Source organism: Pristiophorus japonicus, chromosome 16 (genome assembly GCF_044704955.1).
Source record: "Pristiophorus japonicus isolate sPriJap1 chromosome 16, sPriJap1.hap1, whole genome shotgun sequence".
In the NCBI taxonomy this organism is placed as follows: Eukaryota; Metazoa; Chordata; class Chondrichthyes; family Pristiophoridae; genus Pristiophorus; species Pristiophorus japonicus.
This window is the reverse complement of record NC_091992.1, coordinates 115575024-115597061: the sequence shown is the minus strand read 5'-3', so window position 1 is coordinate 115597061 and position 22038 is coordinate 115575024. Positions and strand designations below refer to the sequence as shown.

The following is a 22038-nucleotide window of genomic DNA, read 5'->3' as shown; positions in this document are numbered from 1 at the left end:
TGGAGTCTCGGTTGCAGCCGCAGGAACGCCTATCTATTCCCCTTACGATTGAATCCCCTATTACTATTGCTCTCCCACTCTTTTTCCTGCCCTCCTGTGAAGCAGAGCCAGCCACGGTGCCATGAACTCGGCTGCTGCTGCCTTCCCCTGATGAGTCATCCCCCTCAACAGTACTCAAAGCGGTGTATCTGTTTTGCAGGGTGATGACCGCAGGGGACCCCTGCACTACCTTCCTTGCACTGCTCTTCCTGCTGGTCTTCCATTCCCTAGCTGGCTGTGGACCTTTCACCTGCGGTAAGACCAACTCGCTACACGTGCTACTCACGTCATTCTCAGATCAAAGTTCTGCAGTCCTACCACATCCAGTCATGGATGGTGGTAAACCATTAAACAACTAACGGGAAGAGGAGATTCCATGAATATCCCTGTCCTCAATGATGGCGGAACCCAGCATGTGAGTGCAAACGCCAAGTCTGAAGCGTTTTCAACCATCATCAGCCAAAAGTGCGGAGTGGATGATCCATCTCGGCCTCTTCCTGAGCTCCTCACCATCACAGAAGCCAGTCTTCAGCCAATTCGATTCACTCCACGTGATATCAAGGAATAGCTGAGCGCACTGGATACAGCAAAGGATATGGACCTCAACATTATCCCGACTGTCATGATGAAGATTTTGCTCCAGAGCTAGCTGTGCCTCCAGCCAAGATGTTCCAGTTTGGCTACAACACTGGCATCTACCCGACAATGTGGAAAACTGCCCATGTATGTCCACTCCACAAAAAGCAGGCCAAATTCAATCCAGCCAATTACCGCCTCATCATTCTACTCTCAATCATCAGCAAAATTTTGGAAGGTGTTGTCGACAGTGCTATCACGCTGCACTTACCCACCAATAACCCACTCAGCGATGCTCAGTTTGGTTCCGCCAGGTCCATTCGGCTCCAAACCTCATTACAGCCTTGGTCCAAACATGGACAAAAGAGCTGAATTCTAGAGGTGAGTTGAGAGTGACTGCCCTTGACATCAAGACAGCATTTGTCCGAGTGTGGCATCAAGGATGCCCCAGTAAAATTGAAGTCAATGGGAATTTGGGGGAAAACTCTTCACTGGCTGAAGTCATACCTAGCACAAAGGAAGATTTGTAGTTGTTGCAGGTCAATTATCTCAGGCACAGGACATTGCTGTAGGAGTTCCTCGGGGCATTATTTATTTATTTTTTTAAAAATTCGTAGCCAATCGTTCCAATTCTTTGTCAAATCACAAACGCCAGAGGTCACCTTGCACACACCAAGGATCACTCTGCGCCAATGCTCTTAGCCAAAAGGCCTAGAGCCACTGCACCGTTCCTGGAAGTACTGCAATACCAGGTTCGTGCCATGGAGGTGGATGGGTCAGGTCCCCCACACACCTCCGTGGAGGTGGATGGGTCAAGCCACCCCACCCACCTCCTTCCTCGGGGCATTATCCCAGGCCAAACCGTCTTCAGCTGCTTCATCAATGACCTGCCCTACATCATAGGGTCAGAAGTGGGGATGTTTGCTGATGCTTGCAGTGTTCAGTTCCATTCGCAACTCAGATAATGAAGCAGTCTATGCACGCATGCAGCAAGATCTGGGCAACATTTCGGTTCGCTAATGTCCTTTAGGGAAGGAAATCTGCCATCCTTACGCAGTCTAGCCTATCTGGTGACTCCAGACCCACAGCAATGTGGTTGATTCTTAACTGCCCTAACAAGCCACTCAAGGGCCATTCGGGATGGGCAATAAATGCTGGCTTTGCCAGCGACACCCATATCCCGTAAACGAATAAAAACAAAATTGATGTTAGATCAATCGTTAATTTTAAATCTGAGATTGATAGCTTTTTGTTAACCAAAGGTATTAAGGGCCAAAGGCGGCTATAAGGAGTTAGGTCACAGATCATCCATGATCTCATTGAATACTGGAACAGGCTTGAGGGGCTCAATGGCCTCCTCCTGTTGCTATGCTGAGTGTAGATTCAGATTTTCCACTTTTCATGCGATCATAAGAACATAAGAAATAGGAGCAGAAGTAGGCCACCTGAATCCTCGAGCCTGCACCGCCATTTAATAAGATCATGGCTGATCTGATCATGGACTCAGCTCCACTTCCCTGCCCACTCCCCATAACCCTTTATTCCCTTATCGCTCAAAAATCTGTCCATCTCCGCCTTAAACACATTCAATGACCCAGCCTCCACAGCTCTCTGAGGCAGCGAATTCCACAGATTTACAACCCTCTGATAGATGAAATTCTTCCTCATCTCACTTTTGAATGGGCAGCCCCTTATTCTGAGACTATGTCCCCTAGTTTTAGTTTCCCCTATGAGTGGAAATATTCTCTCTGCATCCACCTTGTCTTGCCCCCTCATTACCTTATATGTATCGATAAGATCAGCTCTCATTTTTCTGAACTCCAGTGAGTAGGGGCCCATCCTACTCAACCTATCTTCATAAATCAATCCCCTCATCTCCGGAATCAACTGAGTGATCCTTCTCTGAACAGCCTCCAATGCAAGTATATCCTTCCTTAAATACGGAGAACAAAACTATACGCAATATTCCAGGTGTGGCCTCACCAATTCCCTGTACAGTTAGTTGTAGCAGGACTTCTCTGCTTTCATACTCTATCCCCCTTGCAATAAAGGCCAACATTCCATTTGCCTTCCTGATTACTTGCTGTACCTTCTTACTAACTTTTTGTGCTTCATGCACAAGGACGCCAGGTCTCTCTGTACTGCAGCACTTTGCAATTTTTCTCCATTTAAATTATAATTTGCTTTTGTATTTTTTCTGCCAAAGTGGATAACCTCACATTTTCCTACATTATACCCCATTTGCCAAATTTTTGCCCACTCACTGAGCCTGTCTATATCCCTTTGCAGATTTTCTGTGTCCTCCTCACAATTTGCTTTCCCACTCGTCTTTGTATCATCAGCAAACTTGGCAACATTACACTTGGTGCCTTCATCCAAGACATTAATATAGCTTGTTAATAGTTGAGGCTCCAGCACTGATCCCTGCGGCACCCCACTAGTTACTGTTTGCTAACCGGAAAATGACCCATTTATCCCGACTCTCTGTTTTCTGTTAGTTACCCAAGCCTCTATCCATGCTAATATATTACCTCCGTGAACTTTTATCTTGTGCAGTAACCTTTTATGTGGCACCATATTGAATGCCTTCTGGAAATCCAAATATACCACATCCACTGGTTCCCCCTTATCCACCCTGCTCGTTACATCCTCAAAGAACTCCAACAAATTTGTCAAACATGATTTCTCTTTCATAAAACCATGCTGACTCTGCTTAATTGAATTATGCTTTTCCAAATGTCCCACTACTGCTTCCTTAATAATGGATTCCAGCATTTTCCCATCGACAGATGTTAGGCTAACTGGTCTATTGTTTCCTGCTATTCGTCTGCCTCCTTTTTTAAAATCGACCTGACTTGGTACAGGATCACTCTTCGTGCGAACCTTGACATCGCGCTTCCTATGAAATGAATTAGAATGAGTGAATTCTTGCCCTGGCGGGGATAGAGTGACTTATGTGGCCTCCCACATTCTACCCTACGTAAACTAGAGGTGATCCAAAACTCGACTGCCCTTGTCCTAACTCGCACCAAGTCCCGCTCACCCATCACCCCTGCACTTGTTGACCTATATTGGCTTCCAGTTAAGCAACACCTCGATTTCAACATTCTAATCCTTATTTTTAAATCCCTCCACGGCCTTGTCCCTCCCTATCTCTGCAATCTCCTCCAGCCCCACAATCCACCCCTACCCCCCGCCAACCCGAGATATCTGCGCTCCTCCAATTCTGCCCTCCTGAGCATCATTGATTGTAATCGCTCAACCATTGGTGGCCGTGCCTTCTGTTGCCTCGACCGCAAGCTCTGGAACTCCCTGCCTAAACCTCTCCGCCTCTCTTTCCTCCTTCAAGACGCTCCTTAAAACCTACCTCTTTGACCAAGTTTTCGGTCACCTGCGTTAATTTCTACTTACGGGGCTCGGTGTAAAATTTTTATCGCACAATATTCCTCTGAAACGCCTTTGGGACATTTCATTACGTTACAGGCGCTATATAAATACAAGTTGTTGTTTTTAAATCATACCAGGCCGATGACCTTAAATGGACAAACAGCGACGTCACGACGTAACGCCTGCCTCTTTCCGGTCCGCTTTGACGCAGTTGGAAATCTGAAGCAATCGCCATATTGAACTCGAAGCAGCTAAGGGAAGGGAGCAGGGAGCAGGGAGCAGGAGTGAGGGAGAGCAGAAAAAGGGACGCCAAACCAGGCTTCTCAAAAGATTTTAAAAGTCGGAGAGTGATTCCAAGTGTACGTTAAGGTAATGACGTGGTTTTAAAATTATGATTTAAAAAAAAAAAATTTCATCGACTAAATTGTGGCGCACACGGAAGCGCGGATGTTTTTTTTTTAAAAAGTAAAATTTAATCGCGGCGGTGAATACTTTCGCGTGTAATTTAATTCCGGTTTTGCCCCGTTTAAAAAAAAAAAAAAAAAATTCGTGTGTGATTCCAGTTTTACCCCTTGGAAAATCACACTTTTTTTTTCATCACGTTAAGGGCCGCGACGGAGCCGCGGGAGAATGTGCGGCCCGGGGGAGAGCGAGAAGCCTGGCGTCGGTGGCGGGCAGGGCGCGCCGCACATGCGCCGTGTGGTCGGCCCAACAGCGCCACTTGTTTGTTCCAGTGTCTGACTCACGTTGTGCAATGTCTCTCTCTGACTAACGTTGCACAGTGTTGGGGGTGCGCCTGTTTGCAAGGTCACAGATCGGAGGTGGCCTGTTTCTCGGATCCAAGGGAGTAAACTTTCAAATCATTGCACCTTTTTTTTTTGTTCCTGACATTTCTTCTCGCTGTTTGGGAATCTTGTGTGCTCAATAAATACAGTTCCTCTCAATGAACAAGTCTAAAATTAGTATGTTAGTGCCACACTTGCATCCGCGCCACCACGAAATTTGGCCTAAATCGATTTAGTGTAACTTTTTTTAAAAAAAAATTCAGACGATGGAAAAGTGGTCAAAGACCCACTAAGGAGTGAGAAATTTCCGCCTCTGACCAGGTAACGTGGTGAAATCTTGCGCTCTTCAGAGTGATCACTAGCGATGGCTTAGAGTAGTGCAGAGGTTTGGCCCTCCTTTGTACTACATTTGTAACGAGGCAGATCCTCCATTTTTTAATGACGCAGATCCAACCCCACTTCCCCTAATCAGTTTTTTCCCTTGAAACTAAACTGGAATTAAATTACACGCGAAAGTATTCACCCGCGATTACATTTTATTTTTAATCTCGCTTCCGTGTGCGCCACATCGACTAAACGAGGCGCAGCTGCTTCCTGGATCAATTTGCTACCCAGGGAAGGAGGAACGAAACCTGCTCGTATTTATTTCTACGTGTGTGTGAAATGGCCTGTTACGAGGGCATTTATTATGGTTTGTTCCCTTTTTGAAGCACAGTTCCCACTATTCAATGCTGTCCCGCTTATCCCGAACTGGCGCCTATTTTGGGTAAATGGCGTTAACCATTTGCCATTACTATAGGCGTCAATTAAAAATGGGCCGCATTAAACACACAGAAAATATGTGTAGGAGTCGGCCATTCGACCCTTCGAGCCTGCACCACCATTCAATATGATCATGGCTGATCATTCACCTCAGTACCCTTTTCCCGCATTCTCTCCATACCCCTTGATCCCTTTAGCTGTAAGGGCCATATGTAACTCCCTCTTGAATATAATCCAATGAACTGGCATCAACGACTCTCAGCGGCAGGGAATTCCACAGGTTAACAACTCTGAGTGAAGTAGTTTCTCATCTCAGTCCTAAATGGCCTACCCCTTATTCTCAGACTGTCCCCTGGTTCTGGACTTTAGCAACATCGGGAACATTCTTCCCGCATCTAACCTGTCCTGTCCCGTCAGAACACGTCGGCTGTTTTGGGCAATTCCAATGATCTTTTGCTTTACAATCTCAGTCAAAAGTTTCAGGGCTCTGTTTTATGAATTCAATTTTGAATTTTAACTGCCTGTGGTAACTTCCTCTTGTCCTGCGTTGCCCACCAGTTACAGGATCTCGGGCCGAGGCTTGGGCTTGAGAACCCTGCTCAGCAGAAAGTGTTTAATATCGTGCTTGCAAGTTAACATGTTAATCTGCCTAAATTTCGGATAGTTCTAAATGCTGATGTGTTCAGAAACATTTGATGAAGATAGCATGGGTCTTGAAAAAGAATAGAAATAAAACGGCGAGTGCTTTTTATCATGGTGCTGTGTGGGGATATCGGATGCGTCAAAATGTTCAGTCTTTATTTTAATCAGAAAACATGGTTTGTGTGTCCACGAGGACACCAATGGGCCTACGAGAAGCGATTGGGGAATCAGTATCGTTCAGTTAATCTCAATCTTGTTTTATATTGACCACCATTTTGTGGTGAGAATAGCAGGTGATGCGCATTGTGCCTGTTAAACCCCACTTATAATATGTTTCCAATTTAAATAACTGGCCAAGCATCATAAACCAATTTATTTTTAAATGATCAGCTAAAGTATTCCTATTGAAAATAGTTTATACTGTGTTTAAGACTTTTTGAATTAAATGGGTTACAACAATGTCTTGTGGTAACTTCATGTATGAATAATTACTGGTGGAGAGGGGAGCAAAATAAGTCTTTAATTGTCTCTGAATAGCAGAGCTATATTTTTAATTTGATTGCAGATCAGTGTTGGGCCGAAGAATTTTGAAATTAAAAAAAAAAAATTCCTGTGCTGTGGTTGCCTTGGTTGAGGTTTACCAGAAGACCTGCTTTTGGGTCTCTTTCTAGTATTGACTTGGGGTGGGAAGTGAGGAAATTTTGTGTTTGCAAGAAAACACCTTGCTTTCTGTTGACAGCCCCTCGTACTAATTCGGCGAGAGGCATGATTACTTAATGGAAATTGCAAGCATGAACTTGAATCATATAACCGTCTAGAATACCCACTATTTTGAAGAAAATTAGGCTGTTTTTATGAACACTTGTATTTTACAAACTGTTTAAATCATAAAACTAATAGGATTATATGTTTCCAATTTAAATAACTGGCCAAAATAACTGGCCAAGCATCATATAACTGGCCACGGCCAGATGAAATAAGATGAATTTGTCCAGCCTGTGTATGTCAGGTCTTCCTCTTGGAAGGAAGAAGTTAACATGTTGTTACTCACTTGCAAAAGTTGCCAATAACTATGGTGTAAAATCTGTGTGGTCAAGTGTGGAATTTTAACATGGGAAGATTGTGATTGCACTTATCCAGAAAGAACAGATTTAAGATAATTAGCAAGAATCACAGTTTGGGGGGGGGGGGGGGGTTGAGAAATTTTTTATGATCTGGAATGCACTGTCTTAAAAGGTGGTGGAAGTGGATGAATACTTGAAAAGGAGACATTTGCAGGGCTGTAGTGCAAGATCTTGCAGAGGAGTGAGACTAATTGGATAGTTATTTCCTCCTGTGCTGTATGATTCAGTGATTTTATAGTTTGTTTCTCAATTTTTTTTAAATCACAGGGCAGTCCTGAATATTGTCCTGTACAATAATTGCACCAATTGGTGTGTTCAGTTAATCAAAGGCTGAGTCTTTATTCAAGTCAGTTTCTTAAAACGATAAGGGGTTATGGGGAGCGGGCGGGGAAGTGGAACTGAGTCCATGATCAGATCAGCCATGATCTAATTGAATGGCGGAGCAGGCTCGAGGTGCTGTATGGCCTACTCCTGTTCTTATATTAACCTATTCTATGATGGGATATTGGATTATGGAAAATTTATTTGAATTAATTCAGGCTAAAGCTTGCAGAAGTTTATTTTTTTTAAACTTTTTGATGGGTGGGGGGTGGTGGGGTTCAAAGCTGGACTGAATGCATAAAAACCGATGGGACTATTTTCTTAAATTCAAATGACCTCATTATTATGTTGGTCGGTTTATTGGCATTTTTATCTCTTTTTAAAACCTTCCTTTGACCAAGCTCTAGGCATCCTTTCTTATTTCTGCTTTGGCTTGGTGTCTTTTCCTTACACCTGAAGTGCCTTGAGACATTTTTCTACCTTAAAGGTGCTATATAACTATAAATTGTTCTACAGGTACTTATTTAAAATTGTATTGATGTGTTTTACATGTGCACATTCTAAATTCATGATTCTCTGCCTCCCCTGATGTGTTGGAATTTACTATTCAGTATTTTACTTATTCTGCAGGGTGGTGCAAATATTTCTACAGAGCAATTTATCCTTGTCTGCTTGGTTCATTGAGTTACAGTTGCGAAGAGCATTTGAAACAACTTCAAGCATGACCACCGCTATTGTGAAAATAGGCTCTTGTGTTGTTTCCTCTGGAGATAACTATCGGTAAGTTTTTTAAAAAATTCAGATGAATGAGTATTGTGAATAGGAAAAAGCCATTCGGCCCAATGGGCCATCCTCAAGTTAGCAATGATTTGAGTCCTATTATAGCTGAACGTGTCATTTCTCACAGGCACATGTACAGCAAATGTGGTGGATAGAGATCTGGCCCTAATATTTCTTTTTTCACTTGTCTGCCCGTTCCTCTTTCTCTCCAAGCCCAGGGGTTGTTGGAATAGTTTGAACTTTCTTTGCTGCATAGGCGGGACTCTCAGGCTACCTGAGAATAATTCAAGGGTCAAACACAGGATTGTGTTCTTCTACCATTCCCAAATCATCTGCCCCATCTTGTCTTCTGGAACAATGATGTGTTCAGTTTCACATGCCTACTAAATACCAAGGTGTCCATCCTTCATGTGTGAATTCGGGAAGAATGTTAACTTACACTTTGGGAAGCAATACTGCGGCACTTTGATCCTCTCTCCCTCCACTCAAACCTGTCCAATGACACTGGAAAGTAATCAAGTAATCCCTGGGGACATTGACGTCAACTGTATTCTTCCCTGGCTTTGAACAACTTCTTCCTTGAGACAGCTATTGATTACAAATGGAACTGGATGTTTGAGTGTTTAATGCATCTCAAGATAACAGCCTCTTGGGAGAAATCAGAAGAATGCTACTTAACATAATTCAGAAATGTATTAAACAGCAAACCATTACAAAGAACTTGAAGAATTCTGTATTTTGCACTTGTCTTGCTTATCCTAAAGAACAACTGAGCTGATTTATAATGGACTGACCTCCCAGCTTCTCCATCTGTTTCAACTTGTATTTCATTTGAAAGAAGTTCTGCAGTGTTTGACATATTCATGTTAGTCCAGCAGGTGGTGGTATAATAAACTGTGTACCATCTATTGATGTTCTATGAAGATGAGGAATGCTAAAAGATGATGGGAAAGTCAGAACAAAGTAGAGACAGCATTTGAGTTGGTGGTAAGGCTGCACTCTGCTAAACCTACATTGGTATCGACATTACATTTGAATTTTGAGAAGTGCATGTGATTTCCCTGGACCCTCTCTGTTGCCAACTGTAACCCTATCGCTAAACTGCTTGGTTCCCAAATCTATGCCCATGTCTCCAATTGGGTTTCCGCTCTGCCGAATCACCAAAACAGCCCTAACCAAAGTTACAAAAATCTTTGTGACTGGTACATTTCTTTCCCCACCCCCATAATATCCCTGCCCTCAATTGCCTATAAGTATAACAAGAGCATCTCTAGCAATGGCTCCTGTTCCAATCCTTGCACTCATCTTGAGTCCCCAAGGGACCATCCTTGTCCCCCTTTTTACTGGCAACATCATTCACATACATGTCGGCTTCCAAATATACATTGATGCCAAACTTTTATATCTGTCACTTTTCTCTTTACCCTTGCACCACCTCTGGTCAAACTGCTCGTCCAAAATAGAGTCTTGGATCAGCTGCAAATTCTTCCAACTAAACAGTGGGAAGACCAGAGCCATCATCTTCGGTCCTTGTCACCAAGTTCATTTTCCTACCAACTGCTGTCTCGGGTTTAGCCAGACTGTTCACAGCCTCGTTTCCTGTTTGGCAAGCTGAATTTCTGACTCCATATCATATCCATCTCAAAAACTGACTTCTGCCGCCCCCCCCCCCCCCCATGTAATATCTGCTACTTCAGCCCACGAGCCTCTGAATCCCTTATCCATGCATTTGTACGAACCAGACTTGATTCCAAAGCTCACCTGGCTAGCCTTCCATCTTCCACCCTCTAAACTTCAGCTCATCCAAAGTTCTACTTGTAACCAATTCTGCACCGAGTCTTGCGCTCATCACCTTTGCCCTCAGTAACCTATTTCGTTCCTGGTCCTCACTGTCTCGAGGTTTAAAAGCCTCATCCTCATGTTTAAATCCCTTCCTGGAATCACTGCTACTTTATATTTGTAACCTCCAATGCCTTCCCACCCTTTAATGGTACACTTAGTGTTAAAGATGCTATGTAACTGCAAGCTGTGTATAATGCTGATTTTTCAATGAGAAATACTCCACTTATTTATTTGTACTATTTTTCTCATTCAAAATATGTATTGTTTGAGCTTATTTGCACCACTGTACATGTTAAATTGTTGACGTTTTTACAGGTTCGAGTATGTAATGGTCTTAAATATTTTGAGTTTGAAGTTACCTTTCTAAATGTTGCCTTGTAAATACATTTTTGTGCAACTTTGTACTTTATAGTTATTTTGTTCCTGTGACATATGCACGCAGCTGTAGAAAATGTACATTTATTGTAACGAGTAGCGTTTATTGTAATTAATGTATTGCTGGTACAGGTATTCTAAGGCATAAAAACTTGTCTCCCATCAGTGCTATAAAAATATTATCTGTTCTTGGTTCTATTCATGCTTGGTGTTGAGCATGTATATTTGCCTAACTTGTAGTGTCCCTGTTCCATTGTGTTGTTTACAACTTCGTGACCATTTTTAGTATGTTCTATGAACTTACATCTGCTGCTCCCAGTTTGGTTATTTATTTGAGGCAAGTTTCTTTAGAGCAAGACAAAAAGCACCATCCTTTTCATCCCTCTCCTCCATACCCCACATCAAGATAAAACAATGTTGTGAAGCACTGTGGATCCACAGCTAATTTCATCACACTTAAAGTAAATGTTATTGTATCTCAACCCAGAAAGTGAAATCCGCTTAAAATAACTTGCTATCTTTCCAATGTAGATGAGAGATTAATTGATTATTATTGACTACATTAAATCATATACACCGAACTTTAAGAATGCATATAATTGGTATCAATGGACGAATGCTATCCAATTATTGTCTCATGTTTTATTCCAAGTAAGCAATACTTCTTGGATTAAGATCATGCCCAATGCATTCTAATTCTGTTTAAGAATCAGAATACTGAATTTTAAAGGGATGAGCTCAGTATAGAACTGATGCTGTAGTTTACTTTGGGCCTGAATTCGCGACCTCTGTGGGTGTGCACGTGCCCGTAGTAGCCCTGCAAGTTCCGGGTTTAGACATGTGAAGAATCCTCTTGACAAGATCGCATGCATATGAAAGTAGAGGGCCTCCGTGGGCAGAGTTGGGCTATTTGCCCAGCAAAAATGCCCTTGAAATTCTTAGGACTGCTTTTATTGGCGTAAGACTTTTACAGTACAGACATTCATTGTTTTAAATAATGTAAACATTTTTAGACCCTTTTAAAAGATGTAAATTTATTTTTCAAAAAACATTGTTTTAAATAATTACATTTATTTGAAAGATTTTATTATTTACTTTCAGTATTTGTATTTTTGGGGTATTCCCATTCATACTTCTGGTGAGTTCTGTCTTTGTAAAATATATATAAATAGATATATTTATATTACATGCACAGAACTCACCAGAAGTATGAATGGGAAAACGCCTACTCTGATCAGTTGGGCTGGCCCACATGATCCCAGGGATGCGTACGAAGTGCTTATGCTTCTGGGATATTTGGGCCTCTATGCAGGCCTTCGCATGGAGGCCCAGGACCAGAAGTCTCTGGGCCACCAGGTAAGGGTGTAGACATTTGAGGTCGGAAGCATCTGCCTGGGAAAGCATCCGACTGCAAATTCTGGGCCTTATTTGTTTTTGTGCTGCACTTTCCATGGCCTGACCAGAAGCGAGATCAGTGAATATTTAGAGTGTGGTTATTGTCCTATCTCCTGTTTTATAAGAATAGTAATCTCTTGTACTTGTTCTGTAGTATTAATGAAGATCATTTTATTTTACAAAATGAATTTAAAAACTTATCTCACTTTGTTTCTGGGTGTCATCAAAGACCCCTGTACTTTTTAAATTGTGACAGTACAGTTTTAGGTTAATTCTGGGTGATGTCAGCATGCTATAGTGCATATCTGAAACATAGTTAACAAAACAGGCTGGACCCAGTTTGGTTTGTATTTTTGAGCTAGTTTTGTCTACTGGTTCCTAGCAAATGAAATAAAGTCCAGAAGTAAGTAAGTTCTTAGCGTTTTGTCGTGGTAACCTCTAATGTAATAGGGATCAATATAGTTAAATTTAGGCCATGATAGCAATAATTGAAAGATGTAATTGTATTTAATCCTAAGCCCCCCTCTTCTTTCTCCCCCCCCCATGAAATAATTATCATGCAGTATAATTACCTTTGACTAATTGATTTTTGTTATACTCATTCTCGCTAGCTATTCAGAATGTATTGAACAATGTTTTATGTTGTAAAATACTTTTGTCTATAGAATAGTTAAGGAAACTCCAGTGTTTGTGACTTCTGCAGCAGTTTCACAATTTATGTAGTACAATACATTAAAATATTTTTGACTTTCTTAGAAAGCGCAGTATTGAGAACTTCCAACCAACAAGGCCAGATAAATCTTGGATAAATGATTTCTCCAAATTGAAGCCAGGTAAAGGACTTCACTTATAAATGATTATTGTATATACTAAAGCCAGGTTGATTTTGGTTGTGTTCCTTTTAACAAATGTTATATGGTGAATAATTAAGAGCCTTCTATACAGACTCTAATCTTTTTACTATTGCTGTCTTTCAAAAGGTGATTGTACTCTTGTTCTTTAGTAGACGGTTGTAAAATACTTCAGGACTTGAGCATCTAATCTAAATACCAGAGCAATACTGAAGTGGTGGGCATTCAGGGTTTCTGACCCTATTTTGAGAGAGAATATCTTTACAGACGGTGCCAGACTGACAACCTAGCAACCCAGTGTATACCACCATATGGGTAATAAATCTCTGCATTGCCAGAGACACCCACATGCCAAGAATGAATAATATTTATTATTCCTTGAGAAGCACTTGGAATTTAATGGCCTAAAAGTATGTTGCCTGAGTTGCCATTCTTCATGACTGAACTTGCACAGTGAATGTAGAATGGTTGGTACTGTCTACTGGCCCACCTTCCAGCACTATTTAAATAAAACACACGCACAATATATTGCAAAAGTTTGCACTGCTGCAGATAAACAACCAAACTACTGCATGAACGTACTCTGACCGTCAATACTCAAACTGATCAACTTAACAATGAGTTGCTCCACAAATTCAGGCAGTCTGGGACCTCCTCATGCAGTGACAATACTGTTTTGTTTCAAAATGAGGGTAGGTGGCAATCAACACACAATAGATGCAGGAGAGGATGAGATGCTTGTATAACTATTCATAAGTCACGATTCACTCCCGTTAAAACAAGAGTTGTTTAAAAGTTTTAAAACCCTCTTTTCAATTAGCTAACTTAAAGAAAAAAAAGACTTGTGTTTATGTAGCACTTTCACAACCACTGGGCATCTCAAGTGCTTTATAGCCAATGCTCAGCTCACAGCAATCAAATTGAAATCTTTCCAAATGGCATGTTTCTGTACCATACTATGTCATGCATTTCTCCACTGCTTACTGCTTAGGCATTTGCTTTCAGAAATGTTCAGTAACTCTTATTCAATCTAGGTAGCAAATATCTACAGATGGTAACCGAAAAAGTGCATGAACACAGAGAAAAGATTGTATTACTTCCTACGAGAACGCCACTTAGAATTGGAGACCTGAATGACACCATTTATTGGGGAAGACCTGATATGCTTGAATCTTGGCAAGATCTCTACCTGCCAGAGAGAATGGATATGGTGGTGCTGGGTACGATTGATGGTCTTCCCTGCCTAGCTCCAGGACTTCAGCTTGTCATCCTTGCTGGAAAGGACGGTTCAGTATTTGCTTATGAAGAGGAAATTTTGTACAAAATTACCAGTAGTTTACAAGAACTCTTTGAGGAAGGAGCAAAAATTCCTGGAACTGTGATCTATGAATATGGTAAAGGATTCAGGCCCAAGGTAAATAAAGGTTGTACCTCTTCAGTCCGGGACCCTAAGCCGGAAACATCCATGATTCAGCATCAGTCCCAGTGTGGGTGGCGTCCCGGTTTCCTGCGCTGTCCATTGAGGAGTGATTGTAGACACCGGCTAAATGCTGCGCTGTGCGGAACGCTTCCGGGTCGTTGATCCCCCACCATGCGACTGGATTAAATAGATTTGTGCATGCGCACAAATGCTGCGCAAATCCAGCTTCGGGGCCGGGACCCATCTTGTTTCAAGCTGCCTGAAACTGGATGGGGTGGGGGGAGGAGAAAGACGCTAACTTTATATTTATATTTTAAAAAAAAAATAAAGCGGCATACAGAGAGGGAGCGAGGCCTGAGTTTCGCAGCTGGAGCATGGCGGAGGCACTCAAGCCTGGGCGCTGTCATCACGTACCGGCTCGGCGTGACCTCGTGTGGTTCAGGAAATTTTCTGTTCTGGCACTAGTCAGGTCCTGAGGATGCCGGACCTGAGGTCCAACCTCTAGTTCTGTTGTGATAACGGGGTTCAGTTTTCTTGTGTGCTGAAATACACAGGTATTGTGTGAAGGGAAGAGAATTATATTCAAAACAAGATTCAACATAACCCATGGAAAAGTTTTTTTTTAAAGGAAGGAGCTTGTGATTAGTTAAATACTTTTGGCCATTTATATTTTGTATTGCGTTCAGTTTTACATCCTTGATTATATATGGCTGTATAACAATTGCATTGAGATCTGTGAATAGTGCTAGCCTTATTTATATTCATTTAACTCTTGTGCTTTACAGTGGTAACTTTTAACTCATCATTGCGATTATTTAAGGAACAGAATTTATTATTGCAAGCCCATGTTTAGAATGCAATCCCATAATTTGGCTAAACAAGCATTCGAGCACTGATTCTCAATTACCCATTTTGGAACTAGAGGTTCCTCTCCCACAGTTGTGCTTGGTACAGTGTTCTGCTTTGCCATCCAGTTCAGCTAAAGGCCATAGTCCAAAAATCATCCCCTGCTGTTGCTGATTGGCTTTTGCCATAGCAATTAAGCTTCATGTTCGTTCAGTATTCTTTTACTGATATCTTCTACAGTGCATTCTCGGTCCAAAATAACTAATTGAAGTGTATTCTTTCTATGTGAACCACATCATGTGGTAACCATAGAAATACAACTAAAATCTGTTTTAATTATTTCCAGAGCAATGAAGAATATTTAACAGCCCTACAGGAAGCAGGATTGGAAAAGATTTCTCAAGACACAAAAGATTTTGTTAGCAGAAATGCATCTGAAATGAAGGAGCTGATTGATGATTTGGCTTTCTTGTAATTAGTTGATCTTAAAAGATTTACAGATTCATAACTTCTCAGTCCCAGTCTGACTGACACTCAAATACTCCCACCTGCAGCCAAACAATCTCTTGATTCTATGGTACAACACATGGGGAGTTGTTTTGATTTATGCATTTATAAAATGCATGTGTCTATAATTATGTAAATACTGATTTATGTAATACCTGCTCCTGTTGGATTTTTAAAAATCTATAGCGGCTTTGCTGGTTGGAGCAATGCAGGGAAATATTCCTGGAATGTTTGAACATAAAACATTGAATGGCTATCATACCTATTTAAAAAATCTAGCATTGAGGATTGTCCACCTGGCATTCCTCCCACAAATTAATGGGATGAGCTATACATAGATTTTTTTTTGCTGTAAAATAAAAAAATTTTTTTTTACGTGTTTGTTCTATATTCAGTGCTGGGAAAACTGTTGGATGCGTTTATTTTAACAGATTTTCAATAGATCATTACTGTAACTTTAATGGAATCACTGGACAGCTGAATCAATTCATTTTTTAGCAGCTAAATTCACATTTAAAATATTTGTAAATCATAATGCACCACATTAGCCAGCAAAACAGAGGAGAATGTGTTCTTAAAGGCAACTGCTTCAAATCTGTTACTACAAACCACCTGAATTTCCTCACCTTTCTGCCCCCCCCCTGCAAACTGCCAGTGCCCTTTAAGGCCCACTGCAAGCCTGTTCTGTCAGTCACTCCATTTAAATCTATCAGTGGTAAGAGTGGTTGCAATTTACCCTACCAAATTGATGGGGACATTTTTTGTGCTAATGTAGGCTGGTGTTACTTTGTGTAATGTTTTTCTGGTATGGTGGGGGTGAGGTCAAAACTCTTTGAGCAGAGCTGAACAAAAGTACCATAGTGCTGCATTGAGCTCTGAACATGGATTTCTATGGAAATTACATTGATTTTAATGTTATAAAGAGGATGATGAACACGTGGATTTGCAGATAATCTACAGCACAAAAACAGGCCAATTGGCCCAACTGCTCTATTCCAGTGTTAAATCTAATCCTATCATTGGAAGAGGTTGGGATGGAGGCTCTTGGACACAATTGAAGGTATCTCGGCACTATACATAGCCACTCACTCCACAGCACAAAGAGAAATGGAACAGAAGAACCTATGGGTGAAAACTTTAGATAAAGTAGCTTCACATCTTTGTCCTCCTACTACCTTCCCTCCGCCACCTTCAGTGCATGCATACACACTTCCAAAGTCCTTCAACATCCAAGATTTCTACCAAGTACTTAAGATAACTTCAGTTCCCCAGACAGAAAGCAAGAAACCATAGACTAGTTCTCCTAACATCGGTCCTTGGGGAAATGCTGGAGTTAATAAGGAAGCAGTAGCAGAACATTTGGATAATCATAATTCAGTCAAGCAGTTGGCATAGTATTATGAAAGGGAAATCATGTTTGATAAATTTGCTGAAGTTATTTGAGGATATAACGAGCAGGGTGGGTAAGGGAATCAATGGATGTGCTGTATTTGGATTTCCAAAAGGTGTTTGATAAGGTGCCACATAAAAGGTTACTACACAAGATAGGTTGGGGGTAATATATTAGCATAGATCGAGGATTGGCTAACTGTTGTGGAAAAATATTTCCGAGACTGTATAATATATAAAGAGAGATTTATTAAATCGGAGACAAAGCTTTGGGAGAAGTGTTAGAGACTTCTGTCTCTGAACCACTTCTCAAATTGGTATCTTCAGTGAGGTTCTTTTATCTTACAAATTATGTCACTTTACAACACATGCTTTAGCACTACAAAGCTTTTACTATTGAAGGCTAAGCTTTTGATATAAACCATCCTGCATTGTGACAGGGCAGTATAAACAAGTGCAGGCTTTTGGCACCGGTATAAACAAACATACCCAGCACTTAACTAGCCAGTGTTCATTATCTCACTTTCCTATCTCCATAACTCAAGGCCAGCATACCTTGAAGTCTAACTTTTTTTATATATATATAAAGCATAATGCATCAGTATTACCCCTTACAAAATTCATTAAAGGGGAAAATAAAACAAATGTTTGGTCCCGTATACAATCAAGTATATGTCCAAAAATCCACTCCAACACTAACTAACAGAAAAGTGAGAGTTGGGAATAAATGGGTAATTTTCAGGTTGGAAAACAGTAACTGGTAGGGTGCCACAGGGATTGGTGCTAGGGCCTCAACTATTTACAATCTAAATGATTTGGATGAAGGGACCAAGTGTAATGTAGCCAAGTTTGCTGGTACAAAGATGGGTGGGAAAGCAAGTTGTGAGAAGGACACAAAACTGCAATGGGGTATAGAGATGCTGAGTGGGCAAAAATTTGGCAGATGGAGTATAATGATGGAAAGTGAGGTTTTTGAAGTGCAAAAATAGGTTCAATTCTCAGGCGGAAACTGAATAGGTGAAAGTTTGGAAGAAGGTTACCCATGCACTCTTAGCCACAATTATCATATGGTCTTTTTCAGCCTGACCATTTATTTTCAAGTTCAAGAAATTACCATGCTTTTGGCTTGAATTCTTATTACGAATCTCTCAAAGTCAGCAGTGTTCCACTTCACAATGCGATGGATTAACTGTTATTATAATCTGTTTCTGAGAGTGAGCGGAGATGGGGAGGGTCCCCCACGGCCGGCTGTCTGGATCATCCAGAAAAAATAAAAGCAAATCATTTGAATAGAGAAAAACTACAAAATGCTGCAGTGCATAAGATACCTGAGGTCCCTTGTGCATGAAACACAAAAAGTTAGTATGCAGTACAGCAAGTAATCAAGAAGGCAAATGGAATGTGGCCTTTATTGTAAAGGGCATGGAGTATGAAAGCAGAGAAGTCCTGCTACAACTGTACAGGGTATTGGTGAGGCCACACATAAGAGTACTGTGTACAGTTTTGGTCTTATTTAAGGAGGGATATACTTGCATTGGAGGCTGTTCCAAGAAGGGTCACGAGGTTGATTCCTGAGATGGAGTTGCCTTATGAAGAAAGGTTGGGCCTGTACTCATTGGAGTTAAGAATGAGGTGATACTGAAACATACAAGATAATGAGAGGACTTGACAAGGTGGATGCAGGGAGGATGTTTCCACTAATGGGGGAATCTAGAACTATGGGGCATCATTTTAGAATAAGGGGCCGCCCATTTAAAATGGATGAGGAATTTCATCTCGGAGGGTTGTAAATCTGGAATTGTCTGCCCCAGACAGCAGTGGAGGCTGGGTCATTGAATATATATTTAAGGTGGAGATACAGATTTTTGAGCGACAAGGGAGTAAAGGGTTATGGGGAGTGGACAGGGAAGTGTAGCTCAGCCCATGATCAGATCAGCCATGATCTTATTAAATGGCGAAGCAGGCTCGAGGGGTCAAATGGCCTACTCCTGCTCCTATTTCTTATGTTCTAGCCTCCAAAAGTTGAAAGTGTACAGAAATTAACTCAGAACTCTTGTGATCAAATAGTGTTTTCACCAGAAAGTGGCAGAGGAATTCATTCTCCCAATTTTTAACTACATTTATAGCTGGTGTAAACGTGAATTGCCCATTAAAGGCGATGGCCGGTATAAGGGGGCAGTATTCTACTCGTACTTTACTGTTTTCCGCGCAAGGGGCCCTTTAAAGAGGTGTTATTTACAGGTATTTATGATTGTTACAAAAACAAAATGCTGGAAACACTCAGTTTAGGCAACATCTGTGGAGAGCAGTAAGTTTCAGGTCGATGACCTTTCATCCGAATTGGAAGAGATTAGAGATTAACCGTTTATAAGCTAGTACAGAGCCCAGTGGGGGGGAGGGGGGAGACATTGATTAACAAAAGGGATGTGGGGCAAGGCAAATGGGGTATTAATGGGACAAGTAATAAAGGATGTGTAAATGGTAACAGTAGAACCATTACTGGCACCTGTTGTCCCAGAGAATAGGGGCGGTGAATATGATATTCAGAGTTTCATCATCATAGGCGGTCCCTCGAACGAGGATGACTTACCTCCACATAGGTTCACAGATGTTTCAATGAAGGACCCAGTCATCTTTCAGTTCAGAGTGTAGCAATGCGTCGGAGGTGGGTGGGACTTACAGCAAACAAAGTCTTATCTACTCAGGAAACAAAGTTTATTTACCGCTGCAATTATTGGCGCGAACACTAGATCCTGGAACCGCACATGCGTACCTGATTCCCTTCTGCGCATGCATGCTGTTTACCGAAGCTGCACATGTGCAGTACCCACCAGTTGGAAGGTCATGAGTCAGGGGGAAGGGGGTGGGGAGAAACTTGGGCAGGACTAGAAGGTCAGGAACTCTTGGGGTGGGGGTGTTTGATGAAGGGTAGGAACTTGTTTAGCGGGTGGGAGAAGGTCTTAACCCACGACGGTGATCCCTGCCTGGCTGTTGTACTCTTCTGTCTGGAGCCTGGCAGTCTGAACGGCTCGACTTACGCTTTGCAAAGTACTTGATTACTTAGGTAGGCAGGATCTAACTACACGTTCCAGAGAAACTGCTGGGTGTGATGTCCTCCAAGGAGACCAATCAGAAATCAGGTCTTGTCTTCCAAGGTGACCAATGAGAAATCCGGTGTTGGAAATACACGACCTTTATTTACTCAGCAAATAGAACCGGTCTCAACACCAAATTTTTGATTGGTTCCCTTGGAGGACAAGACTGGATTTACGACAAGTCCCCTTGGAGGACAAGACCGGATTTCTGATGGGTCCCCTTGGAGGAGAACACACCTAACAGTTTGTCTGGAATGTGTAATTTAATCCTGCCTGCTGGAGTAATCAAGATCTTTGCAATGTGTGACTTGGTCCATTGATAGTGATAGCCAGAGCTCACGGTGCGAACACTACTGATTTCAGAGAACAGATGAGACTCATCCTCCTGGGTTAAGAGCATTCACAGCGCTTGCACTGCCAAGTTTAGATGGGATGGGGTGAGGCCATGGAGTAATCTTAACATGAGGATTAGAATTTTAAGATCAAAGTGTTGGTGGTCCCTTTAACTGGCTGCGCTGGCCCACTCGAAATTTTGTGCATGCTCAAAGTCTCCCATTTAGAAGCCAATAAGCAGCCTGCATGGGACCTCCAAAGAAGCAGAGTATTTTTTAAATGGTGAGAAATTGGGAAATGTTGGTGTTCAGAGGGACCTGGGTGTCCTTGTACACAAATCACTGATCATTAACATGCAGGTACAGCAAGCAATTAAGAAAGCAAATGGTATGTTGGCCTTTATTACAAGAGTATGAGTAAAGGCGTCTTACTGCAATTATAGAGGGCCCTGGTGAGACCGCACCTGGAATATTGTGTACAGTTTTGGTTTCCTTACCTAAGGAAGGATATACTTGTCATAGAGGGAGTGCAACGAAAGTTCACCAGACTGTTTCCTGGGATGGGGGGATTGTCTTATGAGAAGAGATTAAGTAGACTGGGCCTATATTCTCTGCAGTTTAGAAGAATGAGAGGTGATCTCATTGAAACATACAAAATTCTTACAGGGCTTGACAGGGTAGATGCAGGTAGGATGTTTCGTCTGGCTGGGGCGATTAGGACCAGGGGTCACAGTCTCAGAGTAAGGGGTCAGCCATTTCGGACTGAGATGAGGAGAAACATCTTCACTCAGAGGGTGGTGAATCTTTGGAATTCCCTACTTCAGAAGGTTGTGGAGGCTCAATCGTTGAGTATATTCAAGACAGAGATCGATAGATTTTTGGATATTAAGGGAATCAAAGGATATGGGAATAGTGAAAGAAAGTGTTGAGGTCGAAGATCAGCCATGATCTTATTGAATGGTGCAGCAGGCTCAAAAAGCCGAATGGCCTTCTGATTCTAATTCTTATATTCCAGACAGCTGTGCAGCCAAGCGGGAACATTGTTGGTGGACCATGAGCCAATGTCGATCAATGAGCACAGGTGATGGGTCTTGCTGTGTGTTAGGATAAAATTTTGGATGAGCTCAAGTTAATTGAGGGTGGAAGATGGGAGGCTGGCCAGGAGAACATTGGAATAGTCGAGTCTGGCAAGTAACATAAATGTAATGTTATGCATGTTTTAGGACTAACACAGAATACGCTCTCATTTTTAAAGATTCATTTATTTATGCCCATCCGTAGTTGACCTTGAGAGGGTGGTTGTGAGCTGCCTTCTTGAACCACTGTGGTCTGGGGAGGGGATGGGGAATAACGTGGTTCAGGTGTAAAGTGGGTGGGGCTGGAAGAACGTGATCCAGGCCAAACATAGGGTGGGTGGCTGTGCTCTATCTTCTCATCTGGATCATGTTCTTCCTCTCATTCCCATCCCCACCGCCCCCCCTCCCCCCCCCCCCACTTTAGACCTGGATCACGTTCTTCATCCTCCTCCTCACTGTGCTCCCCCCAACAAGTTCCTGACCTCTCCCCAAGT

At 42.0% G+C, this 22038-nt stretch overlaps 2 protein-coding genes across 2 annotated transcripts in view; both read left to right on the top strand.

Moving 5' to 3' along the window:
- Positions 1 to 4230: 4230 nt before the first annotated feature.
- On the top strand, positions 4231 to 16027 carry LOC139226749 (uncharacterized). Its single transcript, XM_070857735.1, has 5 exons — positions 4231 to 4371; positions 8267 to 8416; positions 12785 to 12861; positions 13914 to 14293; positions 15492 to 16027. The coding sequence occupies exons 2-5, from the start codon at positions 8358 to 8360 to the stop codon at positions 15618 to 15620; spliced, it is 645 nt and encodes a 214-aa protein (XP_070713836.1). The 5' UTR covers positions 4231 to 4371; positions 8267 to 8357; the 3' UTR covers positions 15621 to 16027.
- Positions 16028 to 16754: 727 nt separating this feature from the next.
- Positions 16755 to 22038, top strand: part of LOC139226748 (uncharacterized) — a 37537-nt gene continuing 32253 nt past the window's right edge. The window contains exons 1-2 of the mRNA XM_070857734.1: positions 16755 to 16780; positions 21484 to 21549. The gene's annotated coding sequence lies outside the window, so the exon portion shown is untranslated. The remainder of the gene's footprint in view (positions 16781 to 21483; positions 21550 to 22038) is intronic.

What these genes read in the sequence shown, in the direction of transcription:
- LOC139226749 (XM_070857735.1), top strand. Translation starts at nt 8,358, where the DNA reads ATGACCACCGCTATTGTGAAAATAGGCTCTTGTGTTGTTTCCTCTGGA. An exon ending in TCCTCTGGAGATAACTATCG is followed by an intron (nt 8,417 to 12,784) that starts GTAAGTTTTTTA and finishes TGACTTTCTTAG; the next exon opens with AAAGCGCAGTATTGAGAACT. An exon ending in TTTCTCCAAATTGAAGCCAG is followed by an intron (nt 12,862 to 13,913) that starts GTAAAGGACTTC and finishes TATTCAATCTAG; the next exon opens with GTAGCAAATATCTACAGATG.